At 48.4% G+C, this 16,990-nt stretch overlaps 2 protein-coding genes across 2 annotated transcripts in view; both read left to right on the forward strand.

Annotated features, from left to right (window-relative positions):
* The window catches only part of MYO3A (myosin IIIA), a 180,449-nt gene extending 173,594 nt beyond the window's left edge, over positions 1-6,855 (forward strand). Inside the window, exons 32-34 of the mRNA XM_068545549.1 lie at positions 691-731; positions 2,099-2,242; positions 6,738-6,855. Of these exons, the coding sequence (XP_068401650.1) occupies positions 691-731; positions 2,099-2,242; positions 6,738-6,855 (303 nt within the window). The remainder of the gene's footprint in view (positions 1-690; positions 732-2,098; positions 2,243-6,737) is intronic.
* Positions 6,856-11,707: 4,852 nt separating this feature from the next.
* GAD2 (glutamate decarboxylase 2) overlaps positions 11,708-16,990 on the forward strand; it is a 65,430-nt gene continuing 60,147 nt past the window's right edge. Inside the window, exons 1-4 of the mRNA XM_068538782.1 lie at positions 11,708-11,783; positions 12,494-12,553; positions 12,749-12,898; positions 13,847-14,080. Of these exons, the coding sequence (XP_068394883.1) occupies positions 11,708-11,783; positions 12,494-12,553; positions 12,749-12,898; positions 13,847-14,080 (520 nt within the window). The remainder of the gene's footprint in view (positions 11,784-12,493; positions 12,554-12,748; positions 12,899-13,846; positions 14,081-16,990) is intronic.

Raw genomic sequence — 16,990 nt, forward strand, 5'->3', positions numbered from 1 at the left:
TGAAATACCACTTTGTGTGTTCAAATTGAATTACTGATTAAAATATATCTAGTTATTTCTATACTTAAACATTCTAAAGTGTGCCGTGATACATCAAATTCCCAATTATGAAAAAACATTTTGCAATGAACATATGTCTCATCATGCTGCTACTTTTATGCCATAAATGGGCTCCTATAGGTTAATGAAGTCAGATTTCCATTCTTCTGTGTCCTGTTGCAGCTGCCCTAACTATCCACCCATCTGCTTTACCTGCAGACAAGGATGACATCAGAGTAGCCTAATTAACCTGCCTGAATGCAACTACCTTTGTGATAGAGAGATAGACTTTCCAGAAAGTCTGACATTTTGTCCCCATTTGTAGGTAGATACACGTTATGTAATCTTGTGTAGACTGGTCACCACTGTGTGGTAAACTCTTTTTTTATATGGAATGCAAAGATTAATTTCATTCCCGGCCTGGTTAAAAAAACAACAACACAAATTCAAAATTAGTAAAATTTGAGTAAATTAAAATTTTTAATTGAGTAAAATTTCTTTAGATTGTAAATATATTTTATCCACTTGCTTATTTCTAAATCAGCTTTATAGGAATAAATGTATATGTTAATACTATAGTAATATATCAGTTAATCTTATTAAGATAATAATATGATATAGAGTCTTTTTTAATTATTCTATTCTGTTTAGAAGTCAATCCAAGAAGAAAAACGAAGATCAAGGAAAGATAGGTAATTATTATGTCTAACTTTTTATGTCATCTTATCAAACCAAAATATAAATCCATATGTTCAAATTATGATTAAAAACCACCCATTTTATGTGGATAGATTTTGGGAAGTAGTGTGCTCTCAATACATTTATGTTATAAATATGAGGTTTATATGTAATTTATAAGATCTTACCTATCGGAAATATACTGAGATAACACAGTGCAAGGTATTTACTGAGAACTCAAACAGTTTTTAATAAATTGTACCATCCAGTATGGAATTTGCTTTTCTTGTCCTATTCATATGGTTTTGATTGAGCAGTTTGAACATGCTCATATTCATGAACTTTCTTTCCCCAAACTCTTTGTACTTTTTTGTTCTTCAACACAAGCTAAATCTCACTTTTTATAATGTTTATGTATTTGTTAGGAAGGTGAGGTTTATGTCTCCTGCGTGTGTGGCCCACTTCTGTTCACACTATTCCCCTTTCCCTATAACATTTCAGCCCACCAGTGCATTACTCTTTTAATATTATACTCTTTTAATATTATATTTCAAGCAACTAATTTCCAGACAGTGCTCAAAACAATCGAGGGTTCTTCTATTAAGCATGAGTGGACACAGGGTTCCTGATTTATGAATCAGTGGCATTCTGAAAGTTCATTTACAGATTGGTATCTTAACTTGAAAAGCACTTTTCCCCAAAGTACTATGACACCCGGTAGTTTTTCAGACTTACCCCTGTTGACCTTAGATAAAGTTCCATCAGACCAGAGATACTAAGCACCACAGGAACCAGAGCGTAGTTTGACTAGATCCAAGAATGAAAGTGGTTGAGGACACACCCCTGTGTGTGTGTTGTGTGCAGAAATTAAAATCTAGCACAGAAATTAATCCCCTAAAGACAAATGGGTAGGGAAGGACAGAAAGTTACCTGTGAAGGAAGTAAGGTAAGATCATGACACATGGTGTGCCTCAGCGGGCTGATAAAATTGGGAAATGCTTGTGTTAGTACATAAAGGTCAGCTTTCCTCATGGTGGCCCAAGGGTCAGTTGTGAGTCCTGATGTAGACTGGCCAAATGAGCATTATAATCACCAGCTATCTAGTAGCTACTAGTTTTGTGCCAAGTTGAGTGTGGTAGAACTTGGAAAAGCTGTTCCAGCAGCTAATGCCCTCTTAAAGGTAAGAAGTGAGGGGTTTGTTTTTCTTTTTAATTTATGGTATATACTGTTTTTGCACATTTCAAGACCTCTCTCATTCCTGTTGACATAATGTGTTACTACTTAATTATCGTAAATACTTTAAATGAAGAAAACAAGTATCTTGTAAGTTTAAGTGAGTAGACAGCTTGATACTGTGGTGTGTTTATGTGTTCATTTGCAGTCAGGGAAAATTATTAGATTTGGAAGATTTCTATTATAAGGAAATTTTGCCCAGTCATCCTGGACCAGAGGAACACAACCTTAGTTTAAGAGAACGAAGACAACAGCAAGAACTCCAGAATCAATGTTTTAAAGCTGATGAAAGGTAATAAACGTACGTTGAAGTACAGCATTTTCAATTTTATACTCACCATTCCATTTCTAAAGCATTTTCATTTATGTATGGACTAATGACAAAGCGTTCTTACTGAGCATTGCGTCTTATGATTGATGTGTTGTTTAAAAGTAAAATCATAAGGATTATGGTAGGGTAATCAGACATCCCAGTTTTTCTAGCATAATCCCACTTTTTACCTGTTTTCTTGGTGTAATCCTCAAGAGCACTCCCTTTTAAAAGTTCTTTGGTTTGGATGATAAATTATATGGTCATACTATATAATTATAAACAATATCTGTGTTTAATAATATCCAAAACCTGTGTTTAAGCTCTAACCAGTGTGATTTTATTTACTTATTGGTTTCTCGATTATGCTGTGTAATTTCTCAGAATCAGTGATGTCAGACCAAAAAAAAATTGGGGAGAAATATTCATACAGAAATACGTATTTTGGATTTGATTTTCACTTTGCCACCAACTTTGTTTGACATTTAACTTAAACCATTTGTAGCTTACTTACTACTTTGGGAATGTTTTTTTCTTTCCCCAAAAAATTCTTTGTAAAGTTTTGAAATTGAGGGCACATAATAAGATGGACATGTGGTATATGAGAAATGGGAGCAACTCCAGGCAATGAAAGGCTGTTTTTCCAGAATCCTAAGCGAACACCCTGTCAGCCCAGGGCACGCAGACCCTGCCATGGCCGCCTCCTTTACAGTGTGCTGTGTGGTTAAGAGAAGAGGATTTAGAGCGAGATGGTCTTAGATTTGGGTCCCGATTTTCTGCCACTTAATAGCTGAGTGACCTTGCCGTGTTACTAGACCTCTTTAAGCTTCCGTTTTCACATCTGCAAAAGGATTTACTAGTTGCCTCGCCGTGTTGTTGGAGAGATTAAATGAAATGATGAATGCGGGGCGCTTAATGCCAGACATGGCGCCGGGGAGGTGTTCCATAAATGGTGGCCATCATAATCTTTATTTGCTTGTCCAGAACTGACCTGAACTATGATTTCTGCCCCTTGTCTCCAAAAGAAGATATATTCTTCCATCTTGGAGCTTAGAGATGTTCTGGTCCAACCACAGAGTTCTATACGGGAGAATACCAAGTGCCCGAGAGATTACGGGACTTGCCCGAAGTCCCACATTGAGTGAGTGAACTAAAATCCAAGGGCTTTCACTCCCTGCTCAAATGGCTTCTCACTGACTCACCTGCTCCCCGTTTTAACAAGCCAGTCTGCCTCCCCTCAGGCGTGTTCTCCCCTCCCCGCAGCGGCAGGCACACATCTGCTGTGATGGTGTTCACTCCCTGGTGTTCCGGTGGCGTCTGTGGATGTCGAGGCAGTGTTCACTAGACTAGAAGCTAGTAGCTCACCTCAGTGGATTGCTCTCGGTGTGCTAGGCTGTGCTCTTATCCTGTTATCTTTGCTCTCACTTAATCCTCACAGGAGCTAGTGAGGTGGTTACTCTCCTTGCCCTATTTTATACATGAGGAAGCTAAGCCTGCATGGTTTCATACTGCAAATAGTCACCTAGATAATAAATGATGGAGTTAGAATTTGAACACAGGCCTTTTTGAATTTAGAGCTGATAACCTTTAGCACCCACGCTGGGTGCTTGAGGAGGGAGTGATGCAATTGTGTCTAAGATACGATCCTTATATCTGTATCTGAGGATCTGGACTCTAGAGAGAAAGGGTTCTTATCTAACCATGCAGACAGGTAACTCCAAGGCGGGATATTTCTAAACTAAGGAAGCTTAAAGAGACAAAACAACCAAGTGCAGTAGGTCAACCTTGATAGGATCTTGGCTTTAAAATAGAAAACAAAAACAAAACAGAAAAACAGCTCTAAAGGACCTTTTGGGACAATTAGAGAAACTTCAGGCCAAGCTATATGTTGGAAGATGTTATTGTAGAAAGAATATTTTATATATCTTATTATATATATTAAATTATGATCTAATAAATATTCCATATTTTATATATTTATCCTATATAGAAATATATAGTACATATTTTATATAGATACTGATACATTATTCTGATAAAATATTTATATATATTATATAATACATACTCTATATATATAGTGTGTTCAGATAAATAAATAAATATATTTATCTGAACATACACACACACACACACACACACACACACACACACACGTACACCAGGAAGGTATGAGCAGGTCTGGGAATCAGGGACAAAAGCAATGATGATTTGAGTGTCTCATGAATTTGAATGAATGAAAGCAAGTGCAAGGTAGTCAGTGATAACATAGTTGACTGTCTGTCCTTGTAGCTAAGACCAAACCTTCCCTTTGTGCACTGAATCCTAGTCCTTCCATGTCCACCAGAACGTTGTCCTGCAACTGTCCCCTCTCTCTTCTGCACCCTGAATGTTTGTTCTCTTTACCAAATCATTTCTGACATTCTGCGAACATGATCCAATTGGACGCATCATAAAAAGTACCCTTGACTCGATCTGGAAGTCAGCCTTGACTTCCCAGAGCACCCGTATTCCTGCTCCTCATTACAGCAGAAGGGTAAATAGATGGGCGAGATCCTACCTCCTCCTGGGCCTCTCTTCCCATCCTTTCTTGAGCCACCATACTCAAGTTTCCATTCCCATCACTCCATGGAAACTGTCCCTGCCAAGGTCACCATATCCAGTGATCGATTCTCAGTCCTTATCTCACCCTATCAGCAGCATTTGACACTCTTTCTGTAAACATTTTCTCCATTGGCCTCCAGGACAGCAGGTACTTCTCTTGGTTTGCCTCCTACCTCACCCTCTGCTTCTCATTCTCCTTTGCTGGTTCCTCCTCATTTCACTGACCTCTCAACACTGGAGAGTCCCAGTCCTTTGTTTGCATCATCAACACATACTCTCATGACCTTAAATATCATCTATTTACCTAAAATTCCCAAACTGAAATCTCTAGCGTAGGTCAGGGCTTATATATCCAACTGCCTATTCAGTATCTTCTCTTGAATATCTAGTAAGTATCTCAAACTTAGCACAACTGAAACCAAAATCTTTATCTCCCCCTCCCCCATGAGGGGCTCTCCTGTAGCCTTCCCCATCTCGTTAAATGGCAACTTCACTTTTCCTGTGGTTTAAGGTAAAAACCTTGGAGACATTCTTGATTCCTTTCTTTTACACCCCACATCCATTCAGCAAACTCTTCCGGATTGACCTGCCAAGATAACCAAAATTTGACCAATTCTAACCTCCACAAGCCTAAACCTGTCAGTCTTGCTTAGACTATTGCAGTGTCTCTTAACAGGCCTCCTTACTTCCACTGAACCACTCCTCAGCTCAGAAAGCTCCAATCTGTCTCTTGCTCTAAGTAAAATGCAAATTCTTGCCATGGTCTCAAAGCTCTGTGTTGTCTGTCACACTGTCCCCTCATTCCCCCTGCTCTCATCCCTCACTATTCTCCCCCTTGTTTGCTCCATTCAAGCCGCAGTGGCCTCCTTGTTGGGCCATGAACACAATACACACACTCATCTTGGGACCATTACGTGGGGCTTCCATCATCCTGGAATGACTGCCCTTCCCCAAGAGATCTGCCTGGCTCGCTCCTCCCAGTCCTTCAGGCCTCTCGTCAAATGTCAGCTTATCAGAGAGGCCTTTCCTGATCACCCTCTATGAAATTGCTTAGACACACACGCACACACAGGCACACACCCGTCAGCCTTTCCCCATGAACCTGCTTTACTCCTCTGTAGACTCTGTAGACCTCCCGCCACCTGGTGTATTGGAGCTCTCCATGGTCCTCTCCCCCACTAGACTATAAACGCTGGGAAAGCAGGGACTTGTGTTCACCCATCACCTACACTGGTGGCTGATACTTAGTAGGTGCTCCATGAATAAATGAAAGAATGGCTGTAGCTGCATTTTAGGGAGCTCCCCACTTCCCCAGGCAAGCTGCAGACCCTAAAGGTAAGTGTTGGCAGGGCTTCCCAGCAGTAGGTTCAGGAAGGTGACCCAGCAGCCTCCCTGAAAACGTGGAAACGTTAAAAAAGCTGACAGGGCCCACTCCTTGCGGCTAGCAGAGGGGTTGGTCAGATTTGGGAGCAGCGTTTTAAGGAAACAACTGAGCAGCTGCAAAATGATGGTTGTCTGTAGAGGCACCTTGAGTTTCCTGTTTGACCAAAACGTACTAAAGTGTTTATTGGTTGTGAATTTATTTCAAGCCAAACCAAACTCACCTTTCTGAACTACACCTTCTGATGCTTTACTTAGCTGTCATTCAGACAACCGGGTTCCACCGGGTCCCCGCAACCCTTCTGCCCCTCGCTCAGGAGTTTTGAAAACTTGCTGAGGCAATGTCGCAGATCCATTTGGTCACTGCCCTGCTGTTTTGAACGCCCGCAGTTTGGTGGGAGGTGTGGGAGGAGGACCCGCCTGACTCGGGGTGGGCGGGGATGCGCGGCGCGCGAGGGCGCCGCTGATGCTCGGCCCCGGGTCTCGCTCGCAGGTGCTGGGCGGCGGAGGACCGCGAGGAGGAGGAGAATGGGCCCACCGCCAACCCCTACGACTACAGGCGGCTCCTGCGCAAAACCTCCCAGCGCCGGCGCCTCGTTCAGCATGTGTAGCCCCGCGGCTGGGCGGCCGGCGCCTTCGGGATGTGCCCGAGACTGCGGAGCTTGCCGGGGCTAAAGCGGGGGATCCTCAGGCACTGCGCCATCAGGTGCTGGGGCCGCGGCCCTGGCCTTGGCAGGGGCTGCCCGCTGGGCTCGCCCCTCGGGTGCCCGGGCCAGCCTCTGGTGCTCGGAGGGCGGAGAGCTGAGAGCCCTTCGGACGCCGCGTCTCCGCGCTCCCGCATCCTCCCACCAGCCGCCGGTTTGGGCATCCCTGGCCCTGGTCCCCAGTGTGTCTCTTTGTTCACTTGTTTGCGACTCCTTCTGTGGACCCGACTGCGCCTGATCTCTCGCCGACCCCTCCTCTCTCCTTTTGGGTAACTTCACAGATTTCGTCTTTCTCGGAAACGGCTCTGCCAGGCCCGCGGCATCCTCGCTGACGGGTTGAGTCTGTGAGGACAGAACAAAGCCGGGGGGAGGGGGACGAGGGGTGGCTTTGAAGATGAACTTCGTCCCTTCCCTTGGTCATTAAGGTTATTAAATAAAGGAAGTGCCTTGGAAAGTACGCGGCTTTCGAAGCTGGTCCGCCGGATTCCCCTTTGGGCCCAGGCTCCTGCTGTCCGGCTGTGCAGGTGGCAGGTGGCAGCGCCCAGGGAGGGAGGGTGCGGTGTCTTCTGTCTCCATCAGCGAACAACACCCCTCCCCCCAGCCATACCAAACATACCATCTAACGTAGAACCCCGTAATTGAGACAAACGCGGCCTCTAGACAAATCTCCAAATTCTGCAACACAGCGCGCTCGCGCACACAGACTCTCTCTCTCTCTCTCTCTCACCCTGCGCACAGTCTTTCCAACCGAGGTGCCCTCCTCTGGCCCCGCCTATAAAAATTCTAGTCCCGCCACCGAGCTGAACTGTCAGATTTTAAAGGTTCTCCTAGTCTGCAGATTTGGGGCCGTCTCCACTGCTCTGGATTTTAGTGTATTTAAGATGGAGGGGAGGGCGGTGGGCGGGCAGCCTTTTGCCTTCTTCAGTCGTCTGCATCTTATTTAAAAACCCAGGTTAAGCTCTTCTATGGAAGTGACGCCCTCCGAATCTACACAGCCCGGAGAGGGTGATGGAAAGGGGTGCGGTGGTTTCTTGGACGACGGAGTTGGGAGCAGTGTTTTGGCTGGAAGGGGGCTTGTCTCTTCTGCCGGCGTCCCCGGCTCGTGCGCCCAGGGCCCCGAGCCAGGGAACTTGGGGAAAAATATTCGAGGAGAGAGTGAGGGCGCGTGCAGCTGGCTGAGAGCGTTAGTTGCGCCACTCGCCCGGTGGGTGGTACGGTTGTCTCCAGCCCAAAGAGTTGGCACCGAAAGGTCCCCAGCGGTGACGTGGACAACCTCTTCCTTTTACCAAGAGGACCCGCGCAAGGGGAAACATCCCACTGCGGCAGGGCTGAGCTCCGAGGCCAAGTGCGCTCAGGCCCGGCTCCCTAACCTGGGTTCACGCCGCGGCCTCCACCCGGAGCGAGGAGCCACCTCCGCGGTGTGGACCGTCGGCACGGCTGTGGTTGGGCCTGGCCGAGGCACCCACGAAACCAGCGCTGCCGAGCACCATACCCTGGGGGTGGGCGATGGAGGGGGATCTGTAACCCGAGGTGGCCCGGCCCCCTCCGCCGCTTCTCACCCGTCCACCCACCACCAGGAGGCCTTAGGGGCTAGAAACAGCTCTGCTTCGTGGCCGGGCCTACTCAATCCAAGCTTCCGGAGTGGCTCCTGCAGACCAGAGCCTTGGCAGCCCAGCCGGATGCTGGATAGAGAGGCAATTGGGCCCCTCCCTAAAATCCATCCCTCCTCCCCCCCTTTTTAAGTGGGACTAGAAAAGAGAATAGCAAACACACGCGGTGAACGGTTGCAATGTTTTTGTTCTCCTTTTATTTCTTTGTTTTCTCTCCTTTTTCCTTCTCTCGTTCCATCTCTCCTTCTTTGTCCTTTGACACTTAAGCGCCGGGAGGACACCAGGGAAAACTTGTACCGCGCACTATTCTTCGGCAGGCCTGCAACGCAATTTCTGGGTGAACTACGGACAAAAAATAGGTCAGCCCAGGAAACCGGCCCCCTCCGGCGGCCCCTGGCGCGTGGCTTTCTCTTCCCTTACTCGAGGAAGGGCCTTCGAAAGCTCTTCCCCAGCGCTGGCCTGCCTCCCCTTCCCATTCAGTGGCTGCCTCCTTTGAGAACTAATGATGGTAATTATTACCTCCCAGAGCTCTTTTGTTATCTCCAAGCCCAGACCCGAGAGAGGGGGGAGTGGGCTCTTTTTCGAAATGGCAGTCTTTATAAAGCAAATTGCCGTCTAGGCAGGGCCGGCGTTGAGGAAAGACAAATCAGATACCGCATGCGTCTGAAGAGGGTGTGTTAAATAAGAAACGTAAATACCACCATTAGATTCAAAATACCCTGGAGTTGCGGGATTTAATGCGGTTTAAACAGTAGGATTTAAAGTCATTGCGTTTAAAAAAACTCTTATTAAATTCGGGCTTTGTGATTTCTCCCTTTCTCGTATTTTAATCCGTTTCTTTCTTCGCGGCTTTGTGTGTGTTTTAAATGCTTGTTTTAAAGAACCTTTTGGTTTTTGACCACTCATTCATAGCAGAAAAGTTCAGCAACTCCAGCCTTGCTGACTCCGAAGCGAAACGTGCAGGATTTGGTGTGGATTTAAACAAAGGACAGGTCTCCCCGGCTCGTATCAGCGCTGCTGGAGCAGGAGCCCTGAAGCTGCTCTGCCAGCGGCGCAGACGGCCACCCCACGAAGCCCTGACCCCCCTGGAGTTGTCACCTGGATCCACTGGAGCACTGGAGCCGGGAGCGCCGGAAAGAGGGGTGGAACGCAGGCCAGGGTTCGTGCCAACCGCGCGGCCACAACTTGACGCAGGCTTCTCGGCACGGCAGGCTCTGCGCCAGGCCTAAGGCCGGACCCGTCCAGCGCCCTTCCCCGCTCCCACTCCTGGGCTCAGGTCCGGAGGCCACGGTGCAGATGCTACGGATCCTCCAGGCTCGGGCACGTGCCCCGTGGCCCATGGTCCCCGGGACCCATGACGCCCTTCCTAAGCGAGGGTCGAGGGATGGTAGCCAAGACTGAGGATCCGTGGGTCTCTGCTTTAGCAGCAGCTTTGGTAACCTGGTTCGGAGAGCAGAGAAAGAAGGTCCTGTGAACACAGTGGAAATGAGAAGCGCTTGCCCAAGGAGAGCAGCACGCCGCCGAGGAATGCGCCGCGGGAGGCCGGACGCAGCACTTTCCCAGCCAGGCTCATCCTCACCCTCTCTCTGCGCACCCAGGAGCTGCAAGGCAAACTTGACACTGATCTTAACTGCCAAGGGACAGCAACGCGAACTCAACGGGCCCCCAGTCCTCAAGGCGCCCTCCCTTTAACAGCTTGTAGAGAAAGGAAAGTGTAAGAGAGGAGAGATTATGACTTTCTCGGGAAAGGAGAAACCCCTTACCACCAAGCCTCAGAAATAGCGAAACTCCCGTTTCCCCCACCCCACCCTATCGTGAAGATTCCCTTGGGGGATCAGGTGGTCATTGATTTGAGGCCCTCTAAAACGAGGGCCCAGCAGGCCATGCCTCCTTTCCGCCTTTGGACAGCTCAGATTGCTTACTGGAAACTCGGTGCACGCTTCTCACGCACACACCGATTCCTGTGACACCTAAGCAGCGGGCCCTTCCGCGCCTCCGCAGGCCAAGGTCACCAAATGACCTGATCCCATCCCCCATCAGCCGTCAACCCTGCCGGCTCTAGCTCTCTTCCTAGTCCCCTTCCAAGAAGTGTCCGTTCATTTCTCTGCCCAGGCTGAGGCCCTTGGTGATAGATTCCAGCATGGATTTTAATTGCCTCAATCAGCAGTTTTCCCCCCCAGCCGTCAGTCGGAACCTGGACGGTGGGTTCTGCGACCGCGCGCTCCGAAGCGCAGGAATGGTGCGCCCCCGGGGCTACGCGGCTCCCTAGGCAGGCATGAGGCTCCACTAAGGAGCTGAATTGAGCCCATCAGTGCATAGATGCCCTTCCCCCACCGTCCCCTCCCCAGGCTCGCGAACCGCTCCCGATTCCGATTCCGGCCCAGTCGCCAGGGGTCCCGGGGTCACAGCGACCTCAGCACCCTCTTGGAGGAAGGCGACGCGGGAATCGCGCCTCCTTCCCCGCAGCGGGAGCCAGACCTCAAACAATACACCAACCGAGGCAAATAGAAGACTGTCTCGACCACCCTTCCCGCCTCGCCAAGGTCTCTGGTCTACCCCAGCTGAGGCGCGCGCGCTCAGCCGCGTGAGCACTCCGGACAGCGCCCCCGGGCCCGCGGGGGCAGCCAGCGCCATCACGCCTCACGCTCCCCGGGGGGCTCCTGCACGCCTCCCACCCACTCACGCCGACTCCAGCTCTGGCGCACTGTCTGCCTCTCACTCTCACGATTAAGCTCCCTCCCTCTGCCGCTTTTTCTTCCGCCGTCCCCTCATCCTTCCCTATTGGGCTCCCTCTCCTTCAAAATCGCTCCGGCGCTCCGCGCTTTCCCATCTCCTGGCTGTGAGGACTCCGCAACTGCCTTCTCTGTTCAACCCCCAAAGCTCTCAGAGCGTTGCCACGTCTCTAAGCTCTAATCCCAGCACACACGCGCGCGCACGCACCCGCAGACACGCACGTTTCCTGTCCCTGTGTGACACCCACCCTCTGCGGGGCGGCCGCGCCGGCCCCCGCGCGGTGTCCTCATCCCGCCACACGCACACTCACACTCACACTCACATACACACACGCACGCGCGCGCGCAGGGCGGATCGGAGGGCAGCTCGCCGACAGTTCGCATTCGGAGGCGTCCTGCTCCAGCCTCGCAGAGCCGATGGCATCTCCCGGCTCCGGCTTTTGGTCCTTCGCGTCTGAAGATGGTTCCGGGGATCCCGAGAACCCAGGCACAGGTAGGAGAACCGGGACCTGCAGGAGACGAGCTTTGCGGGTGGACTGGGGTTTGCGGGGCTGGGGAAGATTGAAAGAGGTTTTTCCACTTGCAGTGGGAAACTTCGGACGCTTAGCCCTGCCCTCGGGGTGTGTCCCTGATGACCCAAGAGACCAAACCCCCCCACAGGCTCTTATCCCCCTGGGAAGATGCCCAGAGAATCTCTGGCCCTTTCCGCTGAAATCTGGGAGAGCCCCCCAAACACGGCGGCGTCTCCTGGACACCGAACTTGCGGGCCTGGGGCACTGCCACCATCGTCGTGTCTGGACCCTGGAGAGGGACGGAGTGGCGGTGGGGAAAAGAAAAACTGGAAAGGGGGGAAAATTCTCTGTCTGGAAGGAGAGCCTGTGAGGAAATGGACAGCCTCGGTGTCTAGGAAAACTCGCCCAAGCGAGGCAGGAAGGGGACTTTGCCCTAACCGAGTGGCACCTGGAAGGCAAGTGCAAAGGGCCACAGTGTGGGCTGCTCCTTGGGGAACAAATCAGCGAACCGAGGGTCGGGCCAGGCCGCCAGGCTCCCGCGCGCCTCCCGCACCTGCCCGCTGTGCGGGGCCGCAGGCAGCCTTTCCCGGACCCCGTTGACGTTGACGTCGTTCACAAAGAACGAAATTTCACACGTCTTTCTGCTCTTTTCTTACGGCCTCGCCCCCCTCCTGCCTGTCTTTCCTTGCAGCGAGGGCCTGGTGTCAGGTGGCTCAGAAGTTCACGGGCGGCATCGGAAACAAGCTGTGCGGTGAGTGCCGGTGCCCGGGGGAGGGAGGCGGACGTGGCCAGGCGCCTCGGAGCCCGCGGGGGGCACAGCCACCTTCTCACCTCCGCATCCCATCGAGGGTCGGAGATTCTTGATTTTTGGCCGGGGACGGGCGGGGTGCTGGGAGCCGGGCCGGCGGGCGGCTGACCGAGGTCCGCGCTCCGTGTCCTTGCCCAGCCCTGCTCTACGGGGACGCCGAGAAGCCGGCGGAGAGGGGCGGGATCCAGCCCCCGAGGGCCACCTCCCGCAAGGCCGCCTGCGCCTGCAACCAGAAGCCCTGCAGCTGCCCCAAAGCGGGGGTCAACTACGCGTTTCTACACGCAACAGGTAAAGGCGCCTCGCGGGGCCCCCGGGAGCCTCTGCCCCTCGCCCTGCCCCGCCCACCGCGGCCAGGAGGGACCCCGCGCCGGGAGCCTGAGCCGGGGCATCGAGGTGGAGGGCGGAAGCGGACCTTAGGAGAACCTTCAGCCGACAGCGAGAAAGGCTGGGCTTGCACCCTCGGTCCGACCCCGACCCCGGCCTCTGCTTGGCGCTGGGCGCCCGCGCGCGCCCTGGCTCCGGGTCCTCTCCTCGGTGCCGCTGAGGCCTCGGGTGGGACGCGGTTTCCAGTTCAAAACTGCTGAGACTTTCTAGGTCTTTAGATCGCAAGAGTAATTTGTAGCTGTGTTTTCACAGGAGAACGATTCACGTGAGCCCTGCGCGCGGTTTTACTCCCTTGCGCTTACACACGCGGTCACCCAAACATACGCGCGCGAGCGCACACACACACACACACACACACACACACACACATACACACGCTGTCTTTGGAAACAGTGGGCTTTCGTAATAGGCCAGAGATCCTAACATTGCATGACCCATTTTGCCTGATTTTCCCAAAGGCATTCCTCAAACATTCCTGACTTGAAGTGTTTCTGTGATCATTTAAGATGATTTACTGAGAAACAACATTTAGCACGAACGCCGGTGAAACAAATGAATGGAGGCATAGCCTCTTAAAAAAAAAAGAAAAGAAAAGAAAAAAGAAAGGAAGAAAGCAAACAAGTTATGAACTGAAATGCAGGAAATAACTTGGGGTAGGGAGAGAAATCGTAATTTTTTTCATTCCTTCATCTTTGAAGAATCCCTCCTCTTTAAAGAAAATGCTCTCGTTTCCAGAAGATTTTTTTTAAAACGTAAAATCTCTCGGTTCAAAGAGAAATTGTCAGCTGACAAACTTGCCCTGGATAGTTTCATTGTAAAATTAAAATGTGGCATTTTGATTCCATTCTTCAGACCTGCTACCAGCGTGTGATGGAGAAAGACCCACTTTGGCATTTCTGCAAGATGTTATGGACATTTTGCTTCAGTATGTGGTGAAAAGTTTCGATAGATCGACCAAAGTGATTGACTTCCATTACCCCAATGAGCTTCTTCAAGAATATAACTGGGGATTGGCAGACCAACCACAAAATTTGGAGGAAATTTTGATGCATTGCCAAACAACTCTAAAATATGCAATTAAAACAGGTATTGTCCAATCAGAAATAATAAAGCTCTTTTTTTCTTTTAAAGCTTTAATTTTTTCTATAAAAATGTTTTAGTTTATGGAGTTAGTGATAATTTCAGATTTACAAAGTTATTTTTGTCATTTAAGAAAATAGTCATGATTAGAATGATTAACATCAATAGCACCCTTTGCCATTACTGTTCATGCTTGTGAAGTTGATAATGTCAGAAACGTTATCTAAGTATAAATCATCAGATTTTACACTGCACTATTTGACCATGGAAATTAACCACTGATGTAGAAGCAACCATTTGTCAGCAGAGGCCTGTAGAAGTGACCGAAAATAGAGAAAGAAAGGGAATCTATAAATGAAAGCGCAAAAGGCATGATCCAAACAAAAGCCCAAATACCAGTGCAGTGCTGGTATTTCCTTGGCATAGAAAGCATCAGAAATTGGACAAACCATCCATATAATGGTTGAAGCAGCGGTATAATATTTTGGCATTGTCTCAAATGACCAAGACTTCAGATTTGAACTCCAGGTTTCCTCTATTTTTAAATAAATGTACACAAAAGAAAACACAATACAAACTAGCTGAACAATTCAGCCATGTTATACAAGGATGTTCGTGCTTCCTAATCATTCTGTATGTAAGACAAAGAAAAAAGGGATAGAGGGGAATCAGATATCCTTAAGGGCAAACATTTTTAGTCTATTTTGTATTTATTGCTTTTTTATAGTATTCTTCATACTCTATCCATTTTATAGCCACAGGTGTAACATTTATGTGGGTGCACTCTAAGCTTTCATTTTATCTACACAAAGTCAGCTATGCATCTCCCCAGGTTATGATTACCCCTTCGTTTTCTACTTTGCCTCTAATCATCCTGATACATGGTGGCACTACTACACTTCATTAAAGCAATAAAAATAAACGTGAATGAATTTGGGGGGAGGGGAGACCTTGTGGATCTAAATTGACTTGTAGCCTTAAAAAAGATTTGCTAACAAATAAATATGTAAAATATCACAAAATATTAATTGCCCTAGAAACTTAATCTTTTTCTTTGCAAGTTTTGAATTACATGAATTATCAGTATCATTTTAATCAACAACAAATTTTAAGAATGTTTGCCATGTGACTTTTAGCCCTTTGTTTTGTTTTATTTTTGTTTTTGCACGTTCTTTTCACCAACAGAGAGGAAAGATATGCATAGAAGCCTTAGGAGATTGATTTGCCGTACTATTATTATCCACCTTTGTGAAAGTATAGACTTAGAATTAGATACCTAGGGAAAAGAATTTAACGTGGAGATTTCTATCAGACTCAATCTATGGAGTATGAGTTTTGAAGACTTCTTAGATTTCATTCTCAATTATATTCACAGAGAGTCCACATGATGTGTGTACTAGGTGCTAAAGATGGTTTTTCTTCCAGATTTTCATGTATCTGTAGGTGCAAACCTGAGCAATGCTTTTAATTCATTTTTATTTGACCTATTCCCCAACCTAATGTTTAAATACATTAACAGTAAATTGCTACCTATTATTTTGATTGTTACCAAACCAAAAAGAATCTATAAAAATGTTTCACATCTTCATCCTTAAAAGCTGGTGGTGCCCGAAATGCAATTTAAAGAGTTAAGATAATGGAAATTGCACGTCAATGATAGTAATTGTTCTGTCTGTCAATGTTCCATTTCGTGTCGGGAAAAGATGGGCCAACTCAACACTTAGATTTTGCCATAATGCTTGTGAAGCTGTTGGTCAGTGTAGCTCTAATGCATTTTATTTTAAGGGCAGAAAAAGTATGATTGAGTTGGATTTCTGACCAAGGCATATCAATATTAATTCAGTATCAATATTATTCATAACATATGTAGTCTTCTGGTCCTTCCCCCCACCCCCAATAGCATTTCAAGTAATTAACAGCTGTCACCTTCCTCTTTGACTGGCAAGTTTATAGGTTTCATGCTGTAACTTGTATTTGACAACTAGTACTGTTTAGGGTCTGTGAAGCAGTTACCATCACTGCTACCACTAGGCGTGTTAACGCTCCTCAGAAGATTCTTTTGTAAAATGCATGTTATCATCTGCTTTCTACTGAGAGTCCTTAACCTAATTTCCACTTGGACTCCAGGCTTAGAGAGAAGTGAGGGGCAGGGGGGAAGTCTTCATGCATTGTTAAAATTACCTCTGTAAGGAATGTTGCAAAAGAAAACTGAGAAGTGCAGAGAATGATAAAATTCTGGAATAATTAGCGTTTGCTAGGGTCGTTGGGTTTGCTAGTGGTGGGGTGGGGTGGTGGAGGGCTTAATCTTGTCTTGAATCTCTGAACTCAGCCATGAGACAAAGGCATTGAAGCATCAGTAAACGAGGCCATCCTTGGGTGTGTGTCGCGGGTCCAGAGAGAGCAGCCTGGACCGACTTGGGGCCCCTTCCCAACGGACTGTGGACACCAGCGTCAGAGCTGCCTGCGGCTGGCTGTTCACAGAGTCTGCTCATCCTTCCTGGCTCATTTGCTGATCTGTGGGGAGCGGTCCAGAGGCGAGAGCAGCTCTAATCTCTGGTTTCAAACTCGCTGTCTCCGCGGCAGCGCGTGGCCACCCGACTCCTTGGCCGGCGCTGGCTCGCAACACGGGGCCGGGGGTGGGGGCAGCAGCAGTAGCGGCTAGGACAGCAGGCAGGCAGGTCTCAGGGAACCCTACCTGGATTCGGTGGCAGCCTATAGGTTCATGGGAAGCGAGCAAATATAATATTTCTGCAGAAATCAAGAGGACACGTTGTTGTGATTTGTCAAAGCATCTCCCTGCGTGTTTCCACATCGTTATCAGTGAATGCAGATTTTGAGGCAGGAGAGATTTAGGTGAAATAGACCAAGGTCAAAAATTTATGGAAGAAGGAAGCCAAGCAATTGAAGCATCAAAGT

Source organism: Eschrichtius robustus, chromosome 1, assembly GCF_028021215.1.
Source record: "Eschrichtius robustus isolate mEscRob2 chromosome 1, mEscRob2.pri, whole genome shotgun sequence".
Lineage (NCBI taxonomy): Eukaryota > Metazoa > Chordata > Mammalia > Artiodactyla > Eschrichtiidae > Eschrichtius > Eschrichtius robustus.